The sequence below is a fragment of the Dama dama genome, chromosome 28, assembly GCF_033118175.1.
Source record: "Dama dama isolate Ldn47 chromosome 28, ASM3311817v1, whole genome shotgun sequence".
NCBI lineage: Eukaryota > Metazoa > Chordata > Mammalia > Artiodactyla > Cervidae > Dama > Dama dama.
In genome coordinates this window covers 39,564,468-39,587,754 of record NC_083708.1, presented here as the reverse complement: position 1 = coordinate 39,587,754, position 23,287 = coordinate 39,564,468, and the positions used below count along the sequence as shown (strand labels likewise).

General features: G+C 37.5%; 1 protein-coding gene across 1 annotated transcript in view; it reads right to left on the bottom strand.

The window, feature by feature from the left end:
- The window catches only part of AK9 (adenylate kinase 9), a 101,642-nt gene that overhangs the window by 21,503 nt on the left and 56,852 nt on the right, over window positions 1-23,287 (bottom strand). The window contains exons 21-30 of the mRNA XM_061131806.1: window positions 21,837-21,926; window positions 21,180-21,380; window positions 20,696-20,817; window positions 17,061-17,273; window positions 15,174-15,434; window positions 13,422-13,546; window positions 9,894-10,113; window positions 3,893-3,958; window positions 1,440-1,646; window positions 891-1,109 (exon numbers count right to left, since the gene is read on the bottom strand). Of these exons, the coding sequence (XP_060987789.1) occupies window positions 891-1,109; window positions 1,440-1,646; window positions 3,893-3,958; window positions 9,894-10,113; window positions 13,422-13,546; window positions 15,174-15,434; window positions 17,061-17,273; window positions 20,696-20,817; window positions 21,180-21,380; window positions 21,837-21,926 (1,724 nt within the window). The remainder of the gene's footprint in view (window positions 1-890; window positions 1,110-1,439; window positions 1,647-3,892; window positions 3,959-9,893; window positions 10,114-13,421; window positions 13,547-15,173; window positions 15,435-17,060; window positions 17,274-20,695; window positions 20,818-21,179; window positions 21,381-21,836; window positions 21,927-23,287) is intronic.

Below are 23,287 nucleotides of genomic sequence, written 5' to 3'. Positions count from 1 at the left end.
TTGTCCCAGGTCACTCAGCTAGGAAGCAGTGGTTTTAAACTCAGGCAGTCTGACTCCAGAAGCCGTGTCTTCTCCACTGTACTACTGTGCTACTTAACTGATGGAAATACGAAGGTACGCTTGTCGAGAGGGCCAGTGTACCTTTACAAGGCATTTCTTTACTGTCTTTATAGCACTTAATACAACCCGACTAGAACCTATTTGTTTACTTATTTATTGCCTGTTCATCCTCTCCAATCCAGCTATCATATAAAGCCCATGACAAAAGGAACCTTGCTTGTTTTGTTCACTGCTCTGTTCCCAGGGACTGGAACAGCAGCTACAAGGTTCTTATTTAAAAGTTGTTGAAAATCATCCCACATTTGAAGTCACTGAATTCCAATTACATCAAATCTGTTTGTCCACACTACATAAAAATATCCTACTTGGCAGTAAGTTTGTGATGAACATTAAAGGCACATTTTGTTTGGTATCGCACACTTTCCAGAGGACTTCATATTCTTGCATTTGATCACACTGGCTTGATGGCATTTTCCCACTTTAAAGGTCAGGAAACAGAATCAAAGCATTTAAATGGCTTGCCTAAAATTAAATAGCAAATTAGTGCTGAATCTCAGCTCACTAGATGTCTTGTTTGAAAATATTTTTAATACGAACTTCTGCTGCAGAGTTAGAACCAAGTTGGAACTGAATTATCTCTACAGAAATAGATGAAAGAAATTTAAATCCTTCAAGTACTTCTACTTCAGAAAGGCAAAACAACAACACATATTTTTATAGCTATTTAAGAATACTGTATAATGTTTACAGTTTTTTAAAATTATTCACTGTCTTCTTAGACATACTTCAAAAAGAAATAAAAGAAGAAACGTGACTTTCAGATGCATTACCTTTACAGGGTCCCAGTAGCCGAATGAGCTTATATACTTGTAGGTAAAGCTGAGCATTTTCTGGGCAAGGCGTGAAGATATTGGATAACATTTCTCAAAAATGCTTGCACGATTCTCTACCAGTGGTTTCAGTTTTGTATTCAATGTGTATTGGACAATGTGGATTTTTCGAGATCCATTAATGAGAATTACTGGTATCAAAAACTTCTCAAATTCTTCCTGATCAGAAAAATCATAAAACCAAATATTTTTAGTGGGAAGGAGGCTGGTGGTATTCAGTCACAGTGCATAGACTACTTCAGTCTAGAAAGCAAATACTTTTAAACTTCCAGGTGACTCTGTGGTGGTAGCTAAAACTTTTGACCCTCTATGGTTTCCGTGTTGCCCTTGATTTATTAAGTAGTTTTTATAATTGTAAGTGGTACTGAGGGACTTAACCCCTAAAAATATACATATCTTTTGAAATGTTGAAAAGAAACTAAGGAATAAGCCAAATTGCTTTTGTTTCCTTCTCACATGTTAATTTTTGAATTATGAAAATGTAATAACCTGTATTATTTGTAAATTACTCATATCCGCTTCAAATTTTTCTCCGAGTTCACCCCTCAGGCGTTCGAGAGCATCAGTTTCCTGCTCTTCCTCTTCCTCACTCATCACTTCTTCATCTTTTGGAAATTCATCTTCGAGAATGTTATCAATATCATCTTCATCGTTATCAGGTTCTTCCTCACTCATGTCTTCATCTTCTCTAACAGTCTAAGGAAGAAAATATTCCCCTTTGCTATAAAACTGAAATATGGAACAAATGTCATGGATAACTACTCATCTGGATATTCTGGAATAAGTGGATATTGGTTAGTGTGGTATGTAACATTCATCAACTGATACAGTAAAATTTCAAACATCTGGTACCCAGAAATGTAATGTCTTCAAGACTAACACTACAGTGATCCCTAGATAAATACATAGACAAGATATTAGCTTCTAACACTTAATGCTGTGGTCATCAGAACATTACATGCTTTTCATGGTCTTCAGCAACAAAGTTTCATGCAACTCAAAGAGTATAAAACACTCCAAGCTATGTTAGCGTGGACAAGATCAGTTTCCTCATCTATAAAACAGGAATAACAAAAGGACCTCCCTCACATGATTGTTGGCAGAGTTAAATAGGTTCATACATGCAAAGCCCTTAGAAAACTGTCTGGTAAGCATGCAAATGATAGCTATTATTCCTATTATTAAGTTATTATAGCTATTATATTATTGTCATTTTGAATAAAGCACTGTTCTAATAGAATAGTACATGCCCCTGAGGAGGCTGCAGTTTATCTGAGGACACAAGAATAACAGATAAATGATTATTAAAGACTGTGACAGGATATTGATACTAAGTGGTGTTGTATAGGCTTTAAGTGCTGTGGTTCAATTTGCATAAAACTGAATCCTATCCTATTGATTCTCCCGCACTGTCTCCTGGCATGTTGCCCTGAAGTAGTCCTTGTCCCACCCAACTGGAAAACTGCCTTCCAGTCAGAAACCTGGGAGTTACCTTAACTCCTCACTCCCCATTATTGTACATCTCATTTCCAAGGACAGAGTACTTAAGACTCTCTCCTCCTTTCTAGTCCTGCTCTACTGTTTGCCCTCTCATTATCTCTTGCCTGCAATCTTCTGATTAATTTGATGTTTCCTAATCTTTCTAACTAAAGAGACTCTTCATGAAAGTGAAAGAGGAGAATGAAAAAGTTGGCTTAAAGCTCAACATTCAGAAAACTAAGATCATGGCATCTGGTCCCATCACTTCATGCAAATAGATGGGGAGACAATGGAAACAGTGTGACACTTTATTTTCTTGGGCTCCAAAATCACTGCAGATGGTGACTGCAGAAATGAAATTAAAAGACACCTGCTCCTTGGAAGAAAAGCTATGACCAACCTAGACAGCATATTAAAAGCAGAGACATTACTTTGCCAAAAACGGTCCATCTAGTCAAAGCTATGGTTTTTCTAGTAGTCGTGTATGGATATGAGAGTTGGACCATAAAGAAAGCTGAGCGCTGAAGAATTGATGCTTTTGAACTGTGGTGTTGGAGAAGACTCTTGAGAGTCCCTTGGACTGCAAGGAGATCTAACCAGACCATCCTAAAGGAGATCAGTCCTGGGTGTCCATTGGAAGGACTGATGCTAAAGCTGAAACTCCAATACTTTGGCCACCTGATGGGAAGAGCTGACTCATTGGAAAAGACCCTGATGCTGGGAGGGATCGGGGGCAGGAGGAGAAGGGGACGACAGAGGATGAGATGGTTGGATGGCATCACCAACTCGATGGACACGAGTCTGAGTAAACTCCGGGAGTTGGTGATGGACAGGGAGGCCTGGTGTGCTGCAATTCATGGGGTCTCAAAGAGTCGGACACGACTGAGCGACTGAACTGAACTGAACTGAGATGGACCTAGAGACTATCACACTAAGTGAAGTAAATCAGAGCAAGATAAATATCATATCATTTATATGCGGAATCTAAAAAGTGTTTCTTTACAAAACAGAAAAAGACTTGCAGATTTAGAAAACAAACTTATGGTGAGCAAAGGAGAAAGGTTCGGGGGAGGGATAAATTAGGAGGTTGGGATTAACAGATATGTACTATTATATGAAGGATAGATAATCAACAAGGGCCTACTATATAGCACAGGAAACTCTACTCAATACTCTGTAATAAACTATACGGGAAAAGAATCCGAAAAGGAATAGGTATATGTATATGTATATGTATATCTGAATCACTTTGCTGCATACTGATGCTAACATAACACTGTAAATCAACTACACTCCAATATAAAATAAAAATTAAAAAAGACTACTATGCATCTTTTCATTTTACATGGTTGAGATTTTATATAAATATATATGTAAAATACATATTTTATATATGTGTGGGTGTTTGTGTGTGTATGTGTCCATTTTATTTTTTGGAAAAAGCAATTTTATTTACTTACCACACCTGCTTTCCTTCTTTTTTCTCTCTCAGTTATAAGTTCAGCCCTTCTCTTAGCAATCATATCATCCTGTTAAAGAAAGAAGCATTAAAAATGTCAACAGATAATAATAAAATTACATTCTATGTATTAATATTTTTTCCCAAATGGGAATTACATTTGGTTAGAAGGATACTTTCCAGAAAAGACTGTGATGGTGATAATTACCTCACGTGTATCTTTGGACCTCTGGCCCTCTTGATCAGCTGTTTCCCTCCAGAGGTGTAAGTGGCACTTGGGATCAGTCAGTTTTTCTTCAAACTTTAGAATCCCTTGTCAAAATGTATTACTTATTTGTTTGCTTTGGTGGAGAGGTGGCTTTTGCACATGGAGAAATAGGGAGGCTATTTGTTCAAAATGTCTGATAATCTTTCATCATATTATTAATATGTAATTGTCTAAAGAACCCTAAAACCACATATGCTCATGAGGAAAGCATTTGTACTTTGGATACTTTCACACATATGGTATATGGGTAGTCCTCTAGTTTTTTGGGGGCCTCTAAATCTAACGCAATGAATGGGTCCTCTGATGTGACCTTAAGGTTTGCATGAAAGCTAGTCAGCTACCCTTGGGTTTTGGGGCTCATTGGTTCATGAGTCTTGAAATTACAGTCCCTTTAAATACTCAGAGATCAGAGAGGTGCCTTAAAGACATGACCTGGGGCCTCTGGTAGCACCCTCCTCCTTTAATCTGGCAGTTACTGAGTATACATCCCAGATAATGTATGTTTGCTTGACATTCAAGAAAGAATTGTAAAATCAAATGAAATCAAATTAATTTCATGCATGAATCCCAGAGAGATTCTGTAGCTTTTCAGAAGGTGAGGATTATAAAAACTCTTATGTCCCTTTTTTAAACCAAAGTTTTACCATAGGTACTTTAACTGTAAAGCTATAAAAATACAATCTCTTTTGCCTGAGTTGTGGGTGTGAAAAGAAGGAGCAAATGCATAAGGTTATGAACTAGCTCCAGAAATCTGCTCTTTCCTGTTCTACATGCTCTACAAATTTTAGGGCATGTGATGGCTAGGATGGGGCTTGATTGCTTTAGAGCCGCTCTGTCCAGTATGGCAGCTACTAGCCATCTGCGAAAGGATTTAAGGCAAAATGACAAGGGGGTGGCAGAGGATGAGATGGTTAGACAGCATCATTAACTCAATGCACATGAATTTGAGCAAACTCCGGGAAATAGTGCAGGACAGAGGAGCCTGGTGTGCTACACACAGTCCATGTGGTCACAAAGAGTCGGACATGACTTAATGACTGAACAACAACAAAGCCACCTGCAGCTCTTTTCTATTTAAACAAAATTAAACATTTGATTTTTTCAGCCTCACTGACTAAATACATTTTAAGTGCTTAATAGCAGCAAAGCTAGTGGCTGTTGTACCGGACAGTGAAGAGACAGAACATTTCCTTCAGCACAGAGAGTTAAGATAACACCGGTTAAGATAACCCGGTCTAACACCGGGTGCCACAGGGAAGTAACAAGCACCTGTGCTTTGGTATGCCCTCTGCTCTATTTTCCATTCTCAAGCTTACAGAGCCTGTTGCCTAGCAGACAGTTGGGCCCATTTTCTTCAGAGATCAGCAGCAGAAAAGCGAAGGATGTCACACAGCAGAGTGTGAAGCTTGGGGTCTCTCCACATCTCCCTCCTTACTTTCATAGTTCTTGGAAGACTGAGAGCTGGGCTTGCCTTGATTTTGTGCTGGCCACAGATGCCTAGGACAGGCAATCCTTTTTTTTTGGGGGGGGGGTGCTTCACAGGATCTTAGTTGCTATACACAGGATTTTCCATCTTTGTTGTGACACGTGAACTCTTAGTTGTAGCATGTGGGTTCCAGTTCCCAGAGATCCAACCTGGGCCCCCTGCATTGGGAACGTGGAGTTTTAGCCACTGGATCACCAGGTCCATGTTCCAGGGCATGCAATCTTAGTTCTAGGACATGCAGTCTTAGTGTGGTGGTGCAAATGGATGGATGGAAATGCCTTTAGAGGGATTTCCTCCAACTAAGTCCAGGATGTAAAGAATTTGACAACTGTGTGTGAGCAGTGAAAGAGGATCTTCATGGTTTTAACACGTAATGCATTAATGAGTATTGGGTTGTGATTATGTATCCAATAATTTAACTCATTGTATCTCAGAATTGGAATTAACTGATTAGCTCTCTGACACTAGAGAGCTTTCTTCCATATTCTCCCTACCAAATGTCTACTTAGTCTATGCTTACTTATCTGCCTTCGATAAGTAGCTCAACTGTCTTCGGTCTTTGTTCATTTTGGAAAGTCTTACTAGTAAAGAAATACATCTTCCTGTACCTGTCTCCTACCAATGGTGTTTCTTTTGCCTATGGCCACATGGAACACAACAATTTCTCTTCAGCATAGAAGACTATCACATAATTTACCACTGTGCTCATGTCTCATCTTGGTCTTCTCAGTTCCAGATTTGAAAGTTCCATTCATTCTACTCAATCCAGATCTGTAAATAAGTCCTTTCAAGACATGTCATATAAATGGAATGGATCTTAGAGTACATATAATACTATTTTCTTTGCCTGGTTTCTTTCACTTAGCATAATGATCTTTTGTAGGGAGTATCAATAATTCATTCCTTTCAAATACTGAGTACTACTCCATTATATGAATATACTATATTTATTATTTTTCCAGCTTTGTAAAAATGGGAGCTATTTAATGTGTGTGTCATAAAGATTTGAGGTATGTATACATTGTGAAAGGACTCTTCTCCCATTTGGTTAAGTAACACATCCATCACCTCACATACTTATCCTGTGTGTATGACAACATTTAAGTTCTACTCTCTTGCCAAATTTCAATTACACAGTACAATATTATCAACTATAGTCATCATGTTATACATTAGATCCTTAGGCCTTTTTCATATTATAACTGAACTTTTTTATATCATCTTACCAACCTCTCCCCATTTCCCACACCCCCCAGCCCATGGCAACCACTTTTATACTTTCTGTTTCTATGAGTTTGATTTTTTTTCCAGAGTCCACATACAAGTGATACCTTGCAGTATTTGTCTTTCTCTGTCTGGCTTGTTTAACTTGGTATAATGCCCTCCAGCTTCATCTGTGTTGTTGCAAATGGCAGGATTTCTTTCCTTCCCATGGCTGAACAATATCCCATTGTATATATACATATACCACATCTTCTTTGTCCATTCATCTGTTGACAGACACAGGTTGTTTCTACACCTTGACTATTGTGAATAATGCTGCTATGAACATGGGAGAAGATATATCTCTTTGAGATAGTGACTTTGTTTCCTTTGGACACATATACCCAGAAGTGGGATTCCTGGATCATATGGTACTTCTATTTTTTAATTACTTGAGGAACCTCCATACTGATTTCCACAGTGACATTCCTATCAACAGTGTATAAGGGTTCCTTTTCTCCACATCCTCATCAGCATTTATCTCTGTTCTCTTTTTTTATTTAGACACCCTAACAGGTGTGACAGGTGATATCTCATTGTGATTTTGATCTGCATTTATCTTATGATTACTGATGTTGAGCACCTTTTCATGTATCTGTTGGTCATGCCTTCTTTGTAAAAATGTTTATTCAGTTCATCTGCCCACTTAAAAAATTAGATTGCTTGTTTTTTTTTTCTCTCTCAACTCCCTCTTCCCTATTCCCCTCCCACAATTTACTGTTCTCTATTTCCCTTATTACAATTGAAAATAATACTTCAATTTATTTTTTACTTATTTGTCTCTCATTGAAATGGTATTGCCACAAACACAGAATTTTTGTCTGCTTTGTCTACTGTTATTTATCTCCAGCCTGACACATAAGTGTTCCACAGTATGTGTTCAATGAATGAAAGAATGAATGAACATATACTGAGTACTTACTATGCATTAAATATTATATAAGTCCTTCACATAGTTTTTTTCTGTTTAAACTTTTTATTTTGTACTAGTGTATAGCCGATTAACAATGCTGTTGACATTAACAATTAACATTAACAATGTTTCAGCAGAGGGACGGAGCTGTACATATACCCATCCTCCCCCAAACTCCCCTCCTATCCAGGCTTCCACATAACATTGAGCGGAGTTCCATGTAATTGTTTGGTTTTTTGATACTGAGTGGTGTGAGTTCTTTATGTAATTTGGACTTTAACCCGTTATCAGGTATATGATTTGCAAATACTTTCTCCTATTTCCTAGACTGTCTTTTATTTTGTTGATGGTTTCTTTTGCTTGGAAGAAGATTTTTTTAGTTTGAGGTAGTCCCACTTATTTATTTTTGCTTTTGGTGTCAAATAAAAGAAGTTATTGCCAAGATTGATATGAAGGAACTTACCCCTTTTTGTTATAGGAGTTTTAGGGTTTCAGGGCTTGTGTTTCAAGTCTTTGATCTACTTTGAGTAGATTTTTGTGTATGGTATAAGATAGGTGTCAAGTCTTATTCTTATGCATGTGGCTGTACAGTTTTCCCAATGCCATTTATTGAAGAGAACATCTGTTCTCCATTGTACATTCTTGGCTAGTTTGTCATGAATTAACTGACAATATGTGCGTGGGATTATTTCTGTGCTTTCTACTCTGTTTTGCTGATTTATGTGTCTAGAGTCTGCTATTGAATCCCTCTGCTGAATTTTTTAGTTTGGTTACTATATTCTTCAGCTCTATGACTTCTGTTTGGTACTTTTATTTTCTGTTTGTTGAAGTTTTTCACTTTGTTTATGCATTGTTCTTCTGACATTGGTGAGCATCCTTATGACCATTATTTCTAACTATTTATCAGATAAATCACTTATCTTTGTTTCAGTAAGGTTTGTTTCTGGAGTTTTATCTTCTTCCTCTGTTCAGAATATATTCCTCTGTTTCTTCATTTTCTTTGACTCTATGTGTTGGTTTCTGCACATTAGATAAAGCAGCCACCTCTCCCAGTCTTGACAGGTGGTCTTGTGTAGCAGATGAATACAGCTCAGGTTGGCCTGAGGTCCTGGCCATCTCTCAAGCCTTTGTGCTTGTGTAAGCCATCTTCTTGGTTTTCAGTGGCTCCCAAAGTTAAGGGTGTGCCATGACCTATCAGTGTCCCAAACAGGAGGATCACAGTCCCTATAAACTGATAGGAAGCCAAGATCTTCAGGTAGTAGCTGTTTTGATGTATTAATAGGTGATGTGGGTATTTTCTCATTTACCCAATGTGCAGGAATCTAGCTTCTCCTAGAGTGGTTTCTCCAACTAGTTTCTGGATTTCTTTCAGAGTAGACTGAGTTCAGAAGACTCCTATGTTGCCACCTGGAGTTGTAACCCAAGGGAACTTATCTGGATATTTGTCACATTTTGTTTATCCATTCATCAGTTGATGGACATTGAGTTGTTTCCACTTATTGCCTATCATGAACAATGCTGTGTAAATTTTCACAAACACATTTTTACATGGACTGTTTTCATTTTTATTAGATAGAGTCCTAGGAGTGCAATTGCATAGGTTCCCTATGACACTTTTGAACATTTTATGGAAACTTCTCAGAATACAGTTTAAGAAAAGATATTCTAGGCTAATACCTGGATTTATTTCATTATGGACTAAAATAACTTTGATGGTTGGTATCAACATTCCAGGAGCTAGTGAAAGTCAATGAAAATTTTGTCTCTGTGTTTTAAGGTTTGCTCTACTTGCTACCTCGTTCACTGTGCTCCCATGTCTAGTACAAGGATACTTTGGTGCAGCCACTATCTTTAACTTTATTTGCCTTGAAGAGAGAAGCATTAACATGTAGATAATCACAAAGGCCTCAAGTAATTCTTAACTCTTTCATGATAAATTGTCAAAATTTGATAAAAATAGTTTGCATACTGAATGTGGTGTTAAAACAGAAAACTACATTTTTGCAAAGGTCACTTTAGAAACTGGATAGTTGCTGAACACATTTACCCTCATGCTTTTTCAAATGGATACATACCTTGATTTTTGCCTTCATTTCTTTGATGAGTTTTTTCCTTTCTAATTTCTTGTTTTGTTTCACTTTCCACTTTCCAATTTGGACAGGAAGGAGGCGATCAGAAATATCTTGATCATCAACTTGTATAAACACAGCAGCATCTGGGAAAAGCCCATGTTCCCCCAGGAACTGGACCTCATCGGGATACCGCGGGAAACCATCTAATACAAAACCTGTGGAACTATGTGGAAATTTCATAATTTACTTTATTTTCTTAAACTGTTCTATTATAAATATTGATTTAAAAATGAAAAAAAAGTACTACTAAATCTCAACTTTATATTAGATGTCCAATGAAACTTTTAAAAAGTTTAAATAGTTTACTGTAGCATCTTTTATTTCTTTTAATATTTCTACTTGTATAAACATGCTGCTGCTTCTCCCAAATGTATCAAATTAGATTAAAGTTATAATATTTGATATTTATAGTATAAAATTGCAGTCAATCAGTTTATAAACAATTATTGTTAAATACCTGCTTACTAAAAGTTGTGAGAAGATCATAGGGAAGGAGAAAGTAAGTTCTCAGCTTGGGATGAATGCCCAGCCTAATGAAGGCGTCACCCTTTATGTAAAGAGTTTGTTGGGCTGCCTCCCTACCCCCACCCTTCTTTATTGAGAATCCTTTTAGTCATTTTTCTCCTAATGATGTTCCTTTCCATGAGACAATTCATGCCCTCTTCCCTCGCTCTTTTTGTAACCAGTGACAACTATTAATGTTTTCTTGGCTCATATGTGTAGGGTGATTATATTCAAATAGGATCATCAAACTTGCCCAAGTATGATAAAACTTTAAGAATCATGAAAATAACTTGGAATGTTAACACATTTTCATTAGGGAATATTTATAATACAATCAGGCTTGGAGAGGGTTTCCCAGGTAGTGCAGTGGGAAAGAATCTGCTTGCTAATGCCGGAGATGCAGGAAACACGGCTTCAATCCTTGGGTCAGGGATATCTCCTAGAGGAGGCAATAGCAATCCACTCCAGTATTCTTGCCTGGATAATCCCACGGACAGAGGAGCTTGGTGGGCTACAGTCCACGGGGTCACAAAGAGTTGGGCACAAATCAGTGACTGAACACATACACAGGCTTGGAGAACTTGGCTTGGTTTAGTTTGGTCCCTTTTTGAATGAACTTGTTCTGTTTCTCTAAAATTTGGTTTAACTATTTATATTTAAATATACATTTTCTTCTTCATATGAATAGCGTTTTCAAGAACATTTGATAGTGTTAACTCTTAACTGGCATTTAGAAATGTTGTATCCTTTCTAATTAAATGGGAAAATTTATATATATTGCCTTAAGATACGTTTCCTTTTCTTCAGAGATGCCTTCAGCAAAATCTTTTCTGTTCGAGTTGTCACTTCTTTGTCAATGACATCTAAATCTTTACCTCTACATCCAAGCTCTTTTTTGAATTTTTATTTAGAATTTTCAACAAACTGCCTAGGTTCTGTATCTGAGTGCCCTTCAGGAGTTATATATGCATCATACTATCAAAAATCACGCTCACTGTTACCCTTCTACATGGCTCTTCCTCTGACTCACTAGTGTCCAGGGCCAAACTTCAGAGACCCTTCAACTCCCTCCTGCTTCTCACATACAGTAGCTAAGTCTCGCCAAACCCTTTTCTGAATCAACATTTTCATTTCTACCATTATACCTCAGTAATGTAATGCAATTAGCTATACCTCAGTAACTAATAAGCTCTCTCTAGGATTGAGGCCTTTTTAAAATGTGCTGATTTTTTCCTAATTATAAAAGCACTGTATTTCATGATAGAAAATAAGAAATAAAGAAAAGCACAAAGAAAGGACAAAATTATCTATAATCTCATATCCAAGAGGTTATCGACATTTTGTTTTGTTCCTTTCTAGTTTGTTCTTCATTTGTTGAACTTTCTATCGTAAATAACTGTGCATCCTCTTTTTTTAGTTTAACATTACATACTAAAATTTCTCATGCTATTACAAACTTTTCATTATAATAAGTTTTGAATGTAGTGCTAATGTTCACCTATTTTATTTAGGCTTTTAGAATTTCACTTTTTACTTTCCTTCAATCCATATGTTGTTTTTGTGTGTGTGTGTGTTTGATGTGAGATTAAGAACCAAGTTAATGAAGAACATCCCATGATTATGTTGTTGCAAGCAACATGCCTAAGTTTACCTCAACTATTGATCTAATTTAGGTAATAAGAAATTAAAATTAAAGTGACTAATAATCTAACTTACTCAGTTATGTCAGGAACTAAGTAAAAGAATGACCAGAGGAGCACTGGGACCTGCTAGGTTTTTTTAATTCTCATTGATATAGTTTCCTTATCTCCAAAATGAGAAAACAAAAGTTCCTGACCCATAGGGTAGTTATAAGGATCAAGGAAATTAATATGAATAAAAATAGAAGAACAGTATCTTACACACAGTCAGTTCCATATATGTGTTTGCTATTAGCAGTACTGTAAATATCATTTCACTTTCTTCTGGTGGATATCAAGGTAAGAGATTGTGTTTAGGAAATTGAGGCAAAGTTTTACATTCTGGTGACCTGTAACTCTTAAATTTGTTCTGTCTGGGGTCAAGTTGTTCCTGGCTTTTGGTAAAGGTATAAGACTATGGACAGTTATTAAGTGATGTGAACAATAAACACAGCATAAAAAAAGAATGTTGCTCGCCAACCAGTAATATGGGGGTTAAATCACAACCCACTGCAGTCACCTACTGACAATGTACCCTGAGAAGAATTCAGAATGAAAAAAATAGGGTGAGGCATTCTGTCAATTGGATAAATGGGCCCCTAGATAGTAGACTGCATATCTCAGGAAGGATTTCAATGACCCCAGATTCTTGCATTTTCCCATACGTAGAAAAGCACTAAAATCATTAACTTGGGATATTTGTTCTTCGTGATTAGCAGTAATCTTTTTATCAAGATGTATGCTTAATACATGTATTAAGCATGTATTTCCTAATCATGACTGAGCTTCCCTGGTGGCTCAGATGGCAAAGAATCTACCTGCAATGCAGGAGACCTGGATTCAATCCCCGGTCTTGGGATCGATCCCTGGTCAGGGGTCTTGGGAAGATCCCCAGAAGAAGGAAATGACTACCCACTCCAGTATTCTTGCCTGGAGAATCCCATGGACAGAGAAGCCTGATGGGCTACAGTCCATAGGGTTGCAAAGAGTCAGACATGACCGAGTGACTAAGCACACACACACAGTCACGACTACACATTAGAATCCCCTGGGAGGCTCCAATGCCTAGGTCCCAACCTTGCACCTCAAATTTTAATTCAATTGTTTGGAGTCTCTGGCATCAGTATTTTAAAAATAACCTCCTAGATATTTTTAATGGGTGGAATCACTAGTTTACATTGGAGTAAAGGAGAAAATTCTTAACCTATGTTGGATTACATTTTTAACTTTTAAGAATAAAGCAAATGAGAGTCAATAAGTGTATAAAAGTCTATATAAATTAAGATACCATATCGGTTCCTTAAACCACCACTCAGAAAGAATTGCTTCAAGGATTTCAGGAGGCAATGGCTCATTTTCTGTTAGGTTTAATCTGATTGCTTCTTCTTCGTCTGTAAGTTGCACTTCCTGAGGCTACAAACAAAAATTATAAAACAAACAAAACTTAAAATTCTATATTAATAAATAGTAATATGTTACATAGTTAATATAAGACCTGTTTTTCTCAGGTCATTATTTATACTGTTGTTTGTAATCATTTAAAAATCTGAGTTCTTTTCTTTAAACTAATATTTAATATCAGTTCAGTTCAATTCATTTGCTCAGTCATGTCCTACTCTTTGCGACTCCATGGACTGCAGCATGTCAGGCCTCCTTGTCCATCACCAACTCCTGGAGTTTACTTAAACTCATGTCTGTTGAGCCGGTGATGTCATCCAACCATCTCATCCTTTGTCGTCCCCTTCTCCTTCTGCCTTCAATCTTTCCCATCATCTGAGTCTTTTCCAATGAGTCGGTTCTTTGGATCAAGTGGCCAAAGTATTGCAGTTTCAGCTTCAGCATCAGTCCTTTAATGAATATTCAGGACTGATTTCCTTTAGGATGGATATGAAATTATATTTATTATTGCTAAGAGGAGCTACTAGTAAGTAGCATGACTAATTTTGATTGTCTCATCATTTTTACTAAAACCAAGATCAGTCTATATCGCACACCTATAAAGCTTAACTGATTTTTGTCACCTATTTTATAACTACTCATTCTACATCCTGATTAGAGAATGGACCAGGCAGGCAGTCATCTAATATAGTCTGTACCTGTGTCCATTTATAGAAGATCATTTGGAAAAAAAGGGTTCAGATATATCAGAAATGGTTAAAAGGTGAGTTAAAATAATGAACTTTCTCTATACGCCCAGATAGAAACCACCTAAGAGATACATTGAGGTCAGGAGGAGAAGGGGTGACAGATGATGAAATGGTTGGATGGCATCAACGACTCAATGGACATGAGTTTGAGCAAACTCCGAGAGATGGTGAAGGACAGGGAAGCCTGGTATGCTGCAGTCCATGAGGCTGCAAAGAGTCAGACACGACCGAGTGCTGAAGAACAACAAAAAGATACATACAAACTTTCTTATGAGGGATTATTAGAAATTAATATTTTGAGATCTCTACTGGTGTGGGGGCAGATTTTTTTATAGTATTATTAGTAAATAGAAAACAGAACACAATAACAGAAATCTTATCATCTAGAGCAGACATCTCAAATAATATTGTTGTTTAGTCACTAAGTCGTGTTGGACTCTGCGACTCCATGGACTTTAGTCCACCAGGCTCCTCTGTCCATGGGATTTCTTAGGCAAGAATACTGGGGTTGGTTATCATTTTCTTCTCCAGGAAAATCTTCCTGATGCAGGGATTGAACCTGCATCTCATGCATTGGCAGATTCTTTATCACTGAACCATCTGGGTAGTCCATCAAATAACAGCCCCAAATAAATGCTATACAACACTCTTGTCAGGGAAAGCTTTTCTGTTTTTCACTGGAGTCATGTAAAACTCAGTACTCTATATTCTAGATGAGTAGCAAGATCTGTATTTAACATATTGAGAAGATGACTCTTATTACTTTTATGGGCTATTTTTTATTTTACTTCTTTGAAATTTTATATATGGAGTTTTATACTACTTATATTCTACTCTCTCAAAGTAACACCAGTGAGCACAATTATCTGCAAAGAAAGTATTAATATTCCTACCAGCTTCTTTGTATTTTCTTCCTCAATTGTAACATTGGCCTTAATTGCAAGCTCTTCAAGTTCTTGTTTTACAAGTTGTTCATCCTCAGAATCGTCCTCAAATTCAGGTCCAACTTTCTTTTCAGTTTTGAGCATTAGTTTTTCTTGAAGAAATTCTTCAAACTGAATATGAAAAATGCCCAATTTTTCTGCCAGCTGTCTTCCACAGACAGTTTTGCCAGAGCCATGGGGGCCGAGAAGGCATACTCTTAATGGTGGAGCCTGAAATAGGGGATAAATCAAGGATGGGAGTAGAGGAGAGGGACAGTGAAGAAGAAGCAGCTTTAAGAATTTAGAAAACCTAAGGCTTATTAACTGCTCTCCCTAAGACTGAATTATTACTTCACAAACTCAAGGATGTTTTGACATTAGGATACCAATTAACATGATTCATGGCATCAACCATGATCCTAGGGAGCATCAACAAATACAGAGCATCTTGAGATCCAGTGCCAAAAGGCATTGAATAAAATAAAATTAATTTTGTTTCTTTTAAAAAGTTTTAATTATGGAAGAATGCAAAGACATTTTCTTAGTACGATAAAAACACCGCCGCCACCACCAAAACCTCTCTACCAAACAAAAAGCCCACTGATACAGGAATGTTAGAGGTGCCTTCATTAAATCTGTAATCTCTGTATTGGAGATAAAGTGAAAGTAGTAAAAGTGTTAGTCACTCAGTCAAGTCTGACTCTTTGCGACCTGTGTGGACTGTAGTCCACCAGGCTCCTCTGTCCATGGGAGATAGGGAAGCCCCCAAACCAGAGAATCCACAGAGATCCAGGTGTATGGACTGTCCACTGATGCTCAAGCTGGTCAAGAACAATGATGAGGTTTGGGATGAAGGAGCAGATAAATCTTTCGTAAATGTGGGGCAATGACTCTGATATTTATAGGTGACAGCAGGAGTGGGAGATGGTGATATATTTGGATGGAATGAGCCTCAAAGGGGCTGGCAGTAATGGATTTTGAGCAGCAGAGGGAAGCAAGCACAGCCTCATCACCTTTTGTCCTTGTGAAGGAAATGTTCAGAGAAGAGTTTAAAGGTGCATGCAATAGCCATGAAAATGGTCCAAATTATCTGGAAGAGTTTAAATTGTGTTTTACATGTTCTGTTTAGCAAGGCATCAGTATTATTGAAGGTCCTGACAATATGTTCTTTAGTGGCTGAGTCATGCCCACCTCTTTGCAACCCCATGGTCTGTAGCCTGTTAGGCTCCTCTGTCCATGGAATTTTCAAGAATACTGGAGTGGGTTGTCATTTCATTCTCCAGGGCATCTTCCATACAAAGGGATCGAACCCACCTCTCCTGTACTGGCAGGCAGATTCTTTACTGCTGAGACACCAGGGAAGCCCCACGACAATATACTATGATTTATAATTTTGATTTTGTAATCCCAAGGGAATTATACTAATAAAATAATTAAGAGAAAGAAAGGATGATATGCCCAAAGATTTCCTAAGTACTATTTCATATCCACAATGGCAAAATCACAATATTGTGGGGAAAAAGTCTAACAAGAAATTAGATGTTAAAATGGTACATCAAAATGATTAGGCAATAAAATAAATCCAATAAAATTACAAGCGATAAATTCAACTGTGACTTCCCATTAAATACTTCAGCTAAAAAAATATGTGTTGGTTTGATGTAAGGCATTACTGAAGATATCAAATAGATAACTAGATTATGTTATATTCCAAAAAGTTGTTCTTAAAACCTAGATATTGCCACCATACTTTTATTATATTGGTGACTTCACCATTGAGTAAAATGGTGGAGACTGGTAACAAGTCTCTAAACAAGGATGCAGGACCAGTTGTCAGGATAGGAATATTGTTTTCACCTTTAATGGTTCATCATGAGCCACATACTCCTCAGGTTGCTCCAAAAACTTTTCTTTAGCCTCAGGACTTGAAAAGTAATAGATCTTTTCTCGATATTTAGCTGCTTCTTCTGGGGTGCCTGGTTGTAGGACGAAGTTTTCTTTGAGAGCCACTGGACAGAAGTGCTTTGTATCTCCCAAATGCCTTCTCTTCTCCTTAATTATATCTTCATTCTAGAAATATCATTCAGAGTTTGAAGAACACTACTAATGCACTGTTCTCATAATACTAAAGAGGGAATTATAAAAATGCATCTTTGAATAGTATTTAATCCATAACAATATCCCTTTAAAACAATCCACAAGAGACCAGTTCTTGTACTATTTGAATTCATCAAAAAATCGGTTTCTTATATTCCTCGAGTTCAAATCCCAAGTGTCTTTATTTTATAAAGAAAATGAAGCAGCACTGAGAATGACAGTGTTCGAGCCCTCTATAGACAAGTGTGTAATAAAAACCCCCATAATGTGTGGATGCAGGGTCACTGTAAAGTCAGTTTCTAAAATAAAATTATTTCCAAGAAGTAAAAGCTGAGTCAGGGTCACAACTTCTTATTCATTGAAAATAAAAATGGGAGATGTCTCAGGATTTGCTTTGTTTCCTACTTAGCGGATATGTAATCAAATAATTTGGAAAAAATTTGTTCTGTTCCATTGGAAATGCAATAGATGATGAAACCATGTGTAAAGTCCCCTAGGGACTCCTGCAATGTATTTAAAGTAAGTGAAAGTGAAAGATGTCCAGTTGTGTCCGACTCTTTGCAACCCCATGGATGGCCCATGGAATTTTCCAGGCCAGAATACTGGAGTGGGTAGCCTTTCCCTTCTCCAGGGGATCTTACCAACCCAGGGATCAAACCCAGATCAAACCCAGGTCTCCTGTATTGCAGGCAGATTCTTTACCAGCTGAGCCATAAGAGAAGCCCAGGAATACTGGAGTGGGTAACCTAGCCCTTCTCCAGGGGATCTTCCCAACCCAGGAATCGAACTGGGGTCTCCTGCATTGTAGGCACATTCTTTACCAACTGAGCTATGAGGGAAGCCCTATATTTAAAGTAAAGTATATTTTAAAAATAATTTTCTGTGTTGTACAATGCATGCTTGCTGTAAAAATATTCAAAACGTAACCACAATGCATGAAGAGTGACCATTTCCTCTCACCTTTCCCTTCCAGTACTGTCTTAACACTTAATCATTTTATGTGTATCTTTTCAGACTCATTTTTCTCAGTATAGCTTACACATGTATATACAAAGACACAAATTTAGGCACAAATGCATTATTTTTTAAGATAACAATGAAATAATACTTTGCATGACTATTGTACAACACACTTTTTCTCCCCCCAAACAAGATGTAAAAGACAACTTTCTGTAAATGTGTAAAACTAATCTCTACTTTTCTTGTGTCACTCATTCAATTTTTGTGTCAGGGTTATGCAAGCTTCAAAATGAGCTGGAAAGTATTGAAATTTTTCTATGCTATGGAAGATTTATAACATAAGACTTATCTAACCAACAAGAAAAGCTCTATAACTCCCTACAGTTATTTTTGTTTGTCCAGCTTTTATCTTTCATCTTAAGCATACTTTAGTAATTTGTATTTTGAAACTGCTTTTCATTTTGACTTTAAAATTTGTTAGTATAAAGTTGTAATTTAAAATGAACCTCTTTCACAATCTGATTTCTGTTTCAAATGTTATTTACTCCTCCTTCTTTTTACCTCATTTTACTTGCCAGAGGTTTATTTTATTGCTCTTGTCAGTAAACCAATTTTTCATTTTTTTTTGAAGGTAGGCCTACTGCTTTTATTTGGTCTTTTTTCCCTATTTCATTAATTTTTGCCTTTAATTTCCTTCTTTTTACTTTATTTGGTCTATTGTGCTATGCTCTTTTTCTCTAGGTTCTTGACTTGAATGCCTAATTAATTTCTCTAGTCTTTCTTGTTTTTCAATAAATGCACTTAAAGTAAGGTTGCCAGACTTTTAGAAAATAAAAAGTGAAGGCTCACCAGTTACATTTGAATTTCAGTTAAAAAAATGTGAGGTATGTGTGTAATAGTGGTAAGGGTTGGGGGCGGGGGGTCTTGGAGCAAGGGATTCTGGGAAAATGGTGCTCTAAAGACTCTCCTCCTTTCTCTACCACCTCCTCTGTGTTAACTGCTAGAGCAGGCGGTGGTTGGCCTCTGTAGACGTCTGAGGGCAGACAACCATACAACACTCTTTACCACTATGGACTGGATGAGTATCTGGAGATAAGCATCAGAGGGACCAGAGCATTGAGATGGCAAGTCTTAGGAGGAATTTTTCGTGTAGAAATCTGTGGATTTCCTGGGGAGTGTTAGCATCAGCAACTACCACCCTTTGTGGTCTCTGGGGCCTGCAAGAGACCGAGAAGGAGGTATATGGGTGGGAGGAGTCTTCCCTGACCCTGCATCTGCGCAAGTATGAGGAATTCAGGTAACTGGGCTTGTCTCAGGCCTCAGCAACGAATAGGTGGCCTATCTGGCACTATACTCCTGAATGCTGAGGAGAAAAACCAGTTTGCCCTTCATACATTTTGAGAATGTTGTCACCTAAAGCACTCCAGCAAGAGTTCTGAACTCCACTGAGCCAAAAAAAGAAAATAAAAGAAAGAAAGAAGACAACCACCCCTCTCAGGAAGCCTAACACACACTGGAAGAAGGGATGGTAAATTAGGAAGAGTAAAAGTGAGGACAATTATTATATTATCTATAGATAACATCTATAGAAAATTATCTATATTATCAATAAGACCATACTTAAAAATTTAAATTTTGAACATTACAGACAGCTTGAGAACTGTCTGCAGGTACAAGAAAGACACCATGCTCTTGCAGACCACAGCAGGTCACGGAAGAATGGCAGGAGAAGGTTGACTGAAAAAAGAGAGTCTGAACATTATTGGGACAAAACCCACACCCTTTAACCACCCTGAGAGTCTCAGCATTTTCTTAGGATAATGTATCAAAAGCTATTAGCAGAATCACACTGCATAACATTTTTTGTTTGACACACACATATTTGGATTTAAGTCAAGCAACAAGTTAATTACAAATGAGTGTTTATCTAACCTATTATTTTGCTTTATTGATAAAGACCAGAATTAAAAGAATCACTCCCTATTTTATTATTGACAGATGCCTTAACTAGGAGGCTATCACTTGAAAATAGTTATCAGAATTGTGGTGCCAAGGGAGTAGATTGGTGCCTAAAATGAGTTGTTCCTCTTTGAGAAATCCACTCGTTTTCATGCCAGCAGCCCTTTAAAGATGCCACTGTTGTATTTTACATAAACACCCACTTCTGTTAAATGTATAAAATATTTCTATCTCTAATACGTATAGATTTTTTTCCACTCTCTCTCCTTTTTTCATGGGTGTAACATACTGTCTAAGTAGCTCTGGCATTTCAGAGGTCAAATGAAGCTGAGTGGAGGCAAAATGTGTTGAAAATGTTTACAAATCTGAAGATCCCTGCTTGTTTTCTTGAAGTCTAGAAGTGCCAGTTACCACTCTGGATATGTGCACTTTCAGTGATGTGACCACGGGCAGTGAGCAGGAGAAAAGCCTCCCACCTCTTCCTCTTCCTCTTCTTCCTCTTCTAGCTCCTCATCGACATCAGCTTCAGCCTGATAGTCTTCTGTTTCTTCATCATAATCTTCCATGGTTAACTCCCAACCAGCATGGTGAAAGGGTTCTTTCAAAAACAAACAAACAAACAAACAAACAGTTGGGAAGACATTTTTAGGATAAAAGCATATGAACATATTACAGTAGCAAGATTAAGAAAATTAACTATAGGGCTGGTCTCTTAGCTTACATGTGTAGGCAAATAGGCCTTTACAAATTCTTTACGTGACGAGTGGCCAGTTTGGCCAGTGCTGTGTGTCTCATGGCTAATCTGATGTGTGTTCTAGGACAGTTGTTAAATATTTTAAATATCATCCCTGGGTATCCTGAATGTTTTACTTCATAAACCATAGGCTTTAAACTTTCACAGTACTTTTCATAATATGGCTTGCTCATGACAATAAGTGTTATGATTACTGCAGCCCTTACTTTCCATAATTTCAACGACTTTTTGAAGTAGTTCCTCTGGAGTTTTGCCAGCAATCTCCAGGTTTAAAATTTGAATAAAAGAGTCACTGATAGCTGTTTCCACCTGTTTCCAGGCAGCGTAGAAAGAGCTGACATTCTCTTTAATTGAATCCATTTCAGGAACATCAGGATAACCATCTTCTGGAAATGCAGGTAGTAGAACTTTGGAGTAAAGGTTAAAGAAAGAAAAAAGAGCCTTGAAGCATATATCTTTAGCTATATTGCCAAAATAATTTATAATACTTTTTAAACATTTGAAAGAAATAAACTTAGAGTTCTAAGCAATAATATGCATTTATAAATTCATATTTCAACTATGCTTTGTTCATTGTTTTGGCTGTAGATGAATTGTTACTTGTAAATAAAATCCAAATTATTTAGATAAATAACATGAATTTCATATGGCAACTTTGTTAATAAAAGTAGAACATAAAATTTGTTGAAAAACTGTTATAAGTTGGCTAGATACACTTTTAACATAAGTTAGATAAATATAACACACATCAACCCGCATAGAACTGGCATAGAAAGAAATAAGGAGGAAATTGGTTTTATGCCTAAAATTGTAAGAGAATATGAAAAGCACTTCTATGCACTACTTTTATTTTATAATCTAACCTGTTTCAGGTAATTCTTTAGTTTCCAGGCCCTCTCTGGATCCTTTTGGAAATTCTGCTCCAACTGTAGCATCCTCAGGAGGCTCAGATACTTAAAAAAATATCTAATAGTTAGTGTTCCAGTTTTAAAAACATTATTCCTTTATGAAAATTTTGGCACAAAGAAAATTTTGAAAGTTTAAATTGTATATACTATGTCAAATTGATAATACAGTTCTCATTAGGTAGAGTACCGCTGCTGCTAAGTCGCGTCAGTCGTATCTGACTCTGTGCGACCCCATAGACGGCAGCCCACTAGGCTCCTCCGTCCCTGGGATTCTCCAGGCAAGAACACTGGAGTGGGTTGCCATTTCCTTCCCCAATGCATGAAAGTGAAAAGTGAAAGTGAAGTCACTCAGTCATGTCCAACTCTTAGCGACTCCATGGACCGCAGCCTACCAGGCTCATCCGTCCATGGGATTGTCGAGGCAAGAGTACTGGAGTGGGTCTCCGGTGCCTTTTCCAATCAGGTAAAGTACTGATTTCCCCTAAAACCGAGTTCCCCTGCTGAGTTTTTGATTAATCTCTTTATTCAAAACATTATTCCCTTTCTTGTCCCCTCTGACCTCATTTCTGTGCTAGGTGAACACTAATCAACCAGAATCAGATAACACCATTAATGTACATACTCAGGTTGTTTCTCCAGGGCAAGATGAGCTAAGAGATCCCTGGATCATGAATCACCAGATACTCATAAAAAGATTCATAAACTGTAGGCATCCTGACTCCCAAAACAATGATAAAGAAATGTCACAGGATGATGATTAACTGCAGATTCTTTGCTCTTCCCCTTTGTGCATGAGCTAAGTTGCTTCCTTCGTGTCCAACTCTTTGCAGCCCTATGGACTGCAGCCCACCAGGCTCCTCTGTCCGTGGGATTCTCCAGGCAAGAATACTGGAGTGGGTTGCCACGCCCTCCTCCAGGGGATCTTCCTGACCCAGGGATCGAACCCATGTCTCTTACATCCTTTGCATTGACAGGTGAGTTTTTTACTACTAGTGCCACCTGGGAAGCCCTCTCCTCCTTAAGTCCCCCCAACTCAAAGACCAAATTGGAGTGGATCTCAGGCTTGTCTCCCACTCCCTTGCTTGGCATCCTACTGCTAAGCCCTTACTTTGCTGCAGACATCTGCGGTCAGAGTTTAGTTTTCTACACTGCAAGCACACGAACCCACTACTCAGTTCCAGGGTGGCATAAAAATACACAATAAAATAAGGCAGAAAATGAAGAATATTCTTAAATACACAAAAGGACATTGACCGGAATAATAATTGATACATACAGTTCTGATAACTGTTGTTAAATATCATTCAAACTTCTGTGCATGGCATCAAAAATGCCTGAGCATTCTTTTAATTTCTTGAGATACCCGTAAAGATATTCCAAAAGACCACAAAGTGGCCAAAGTCTCA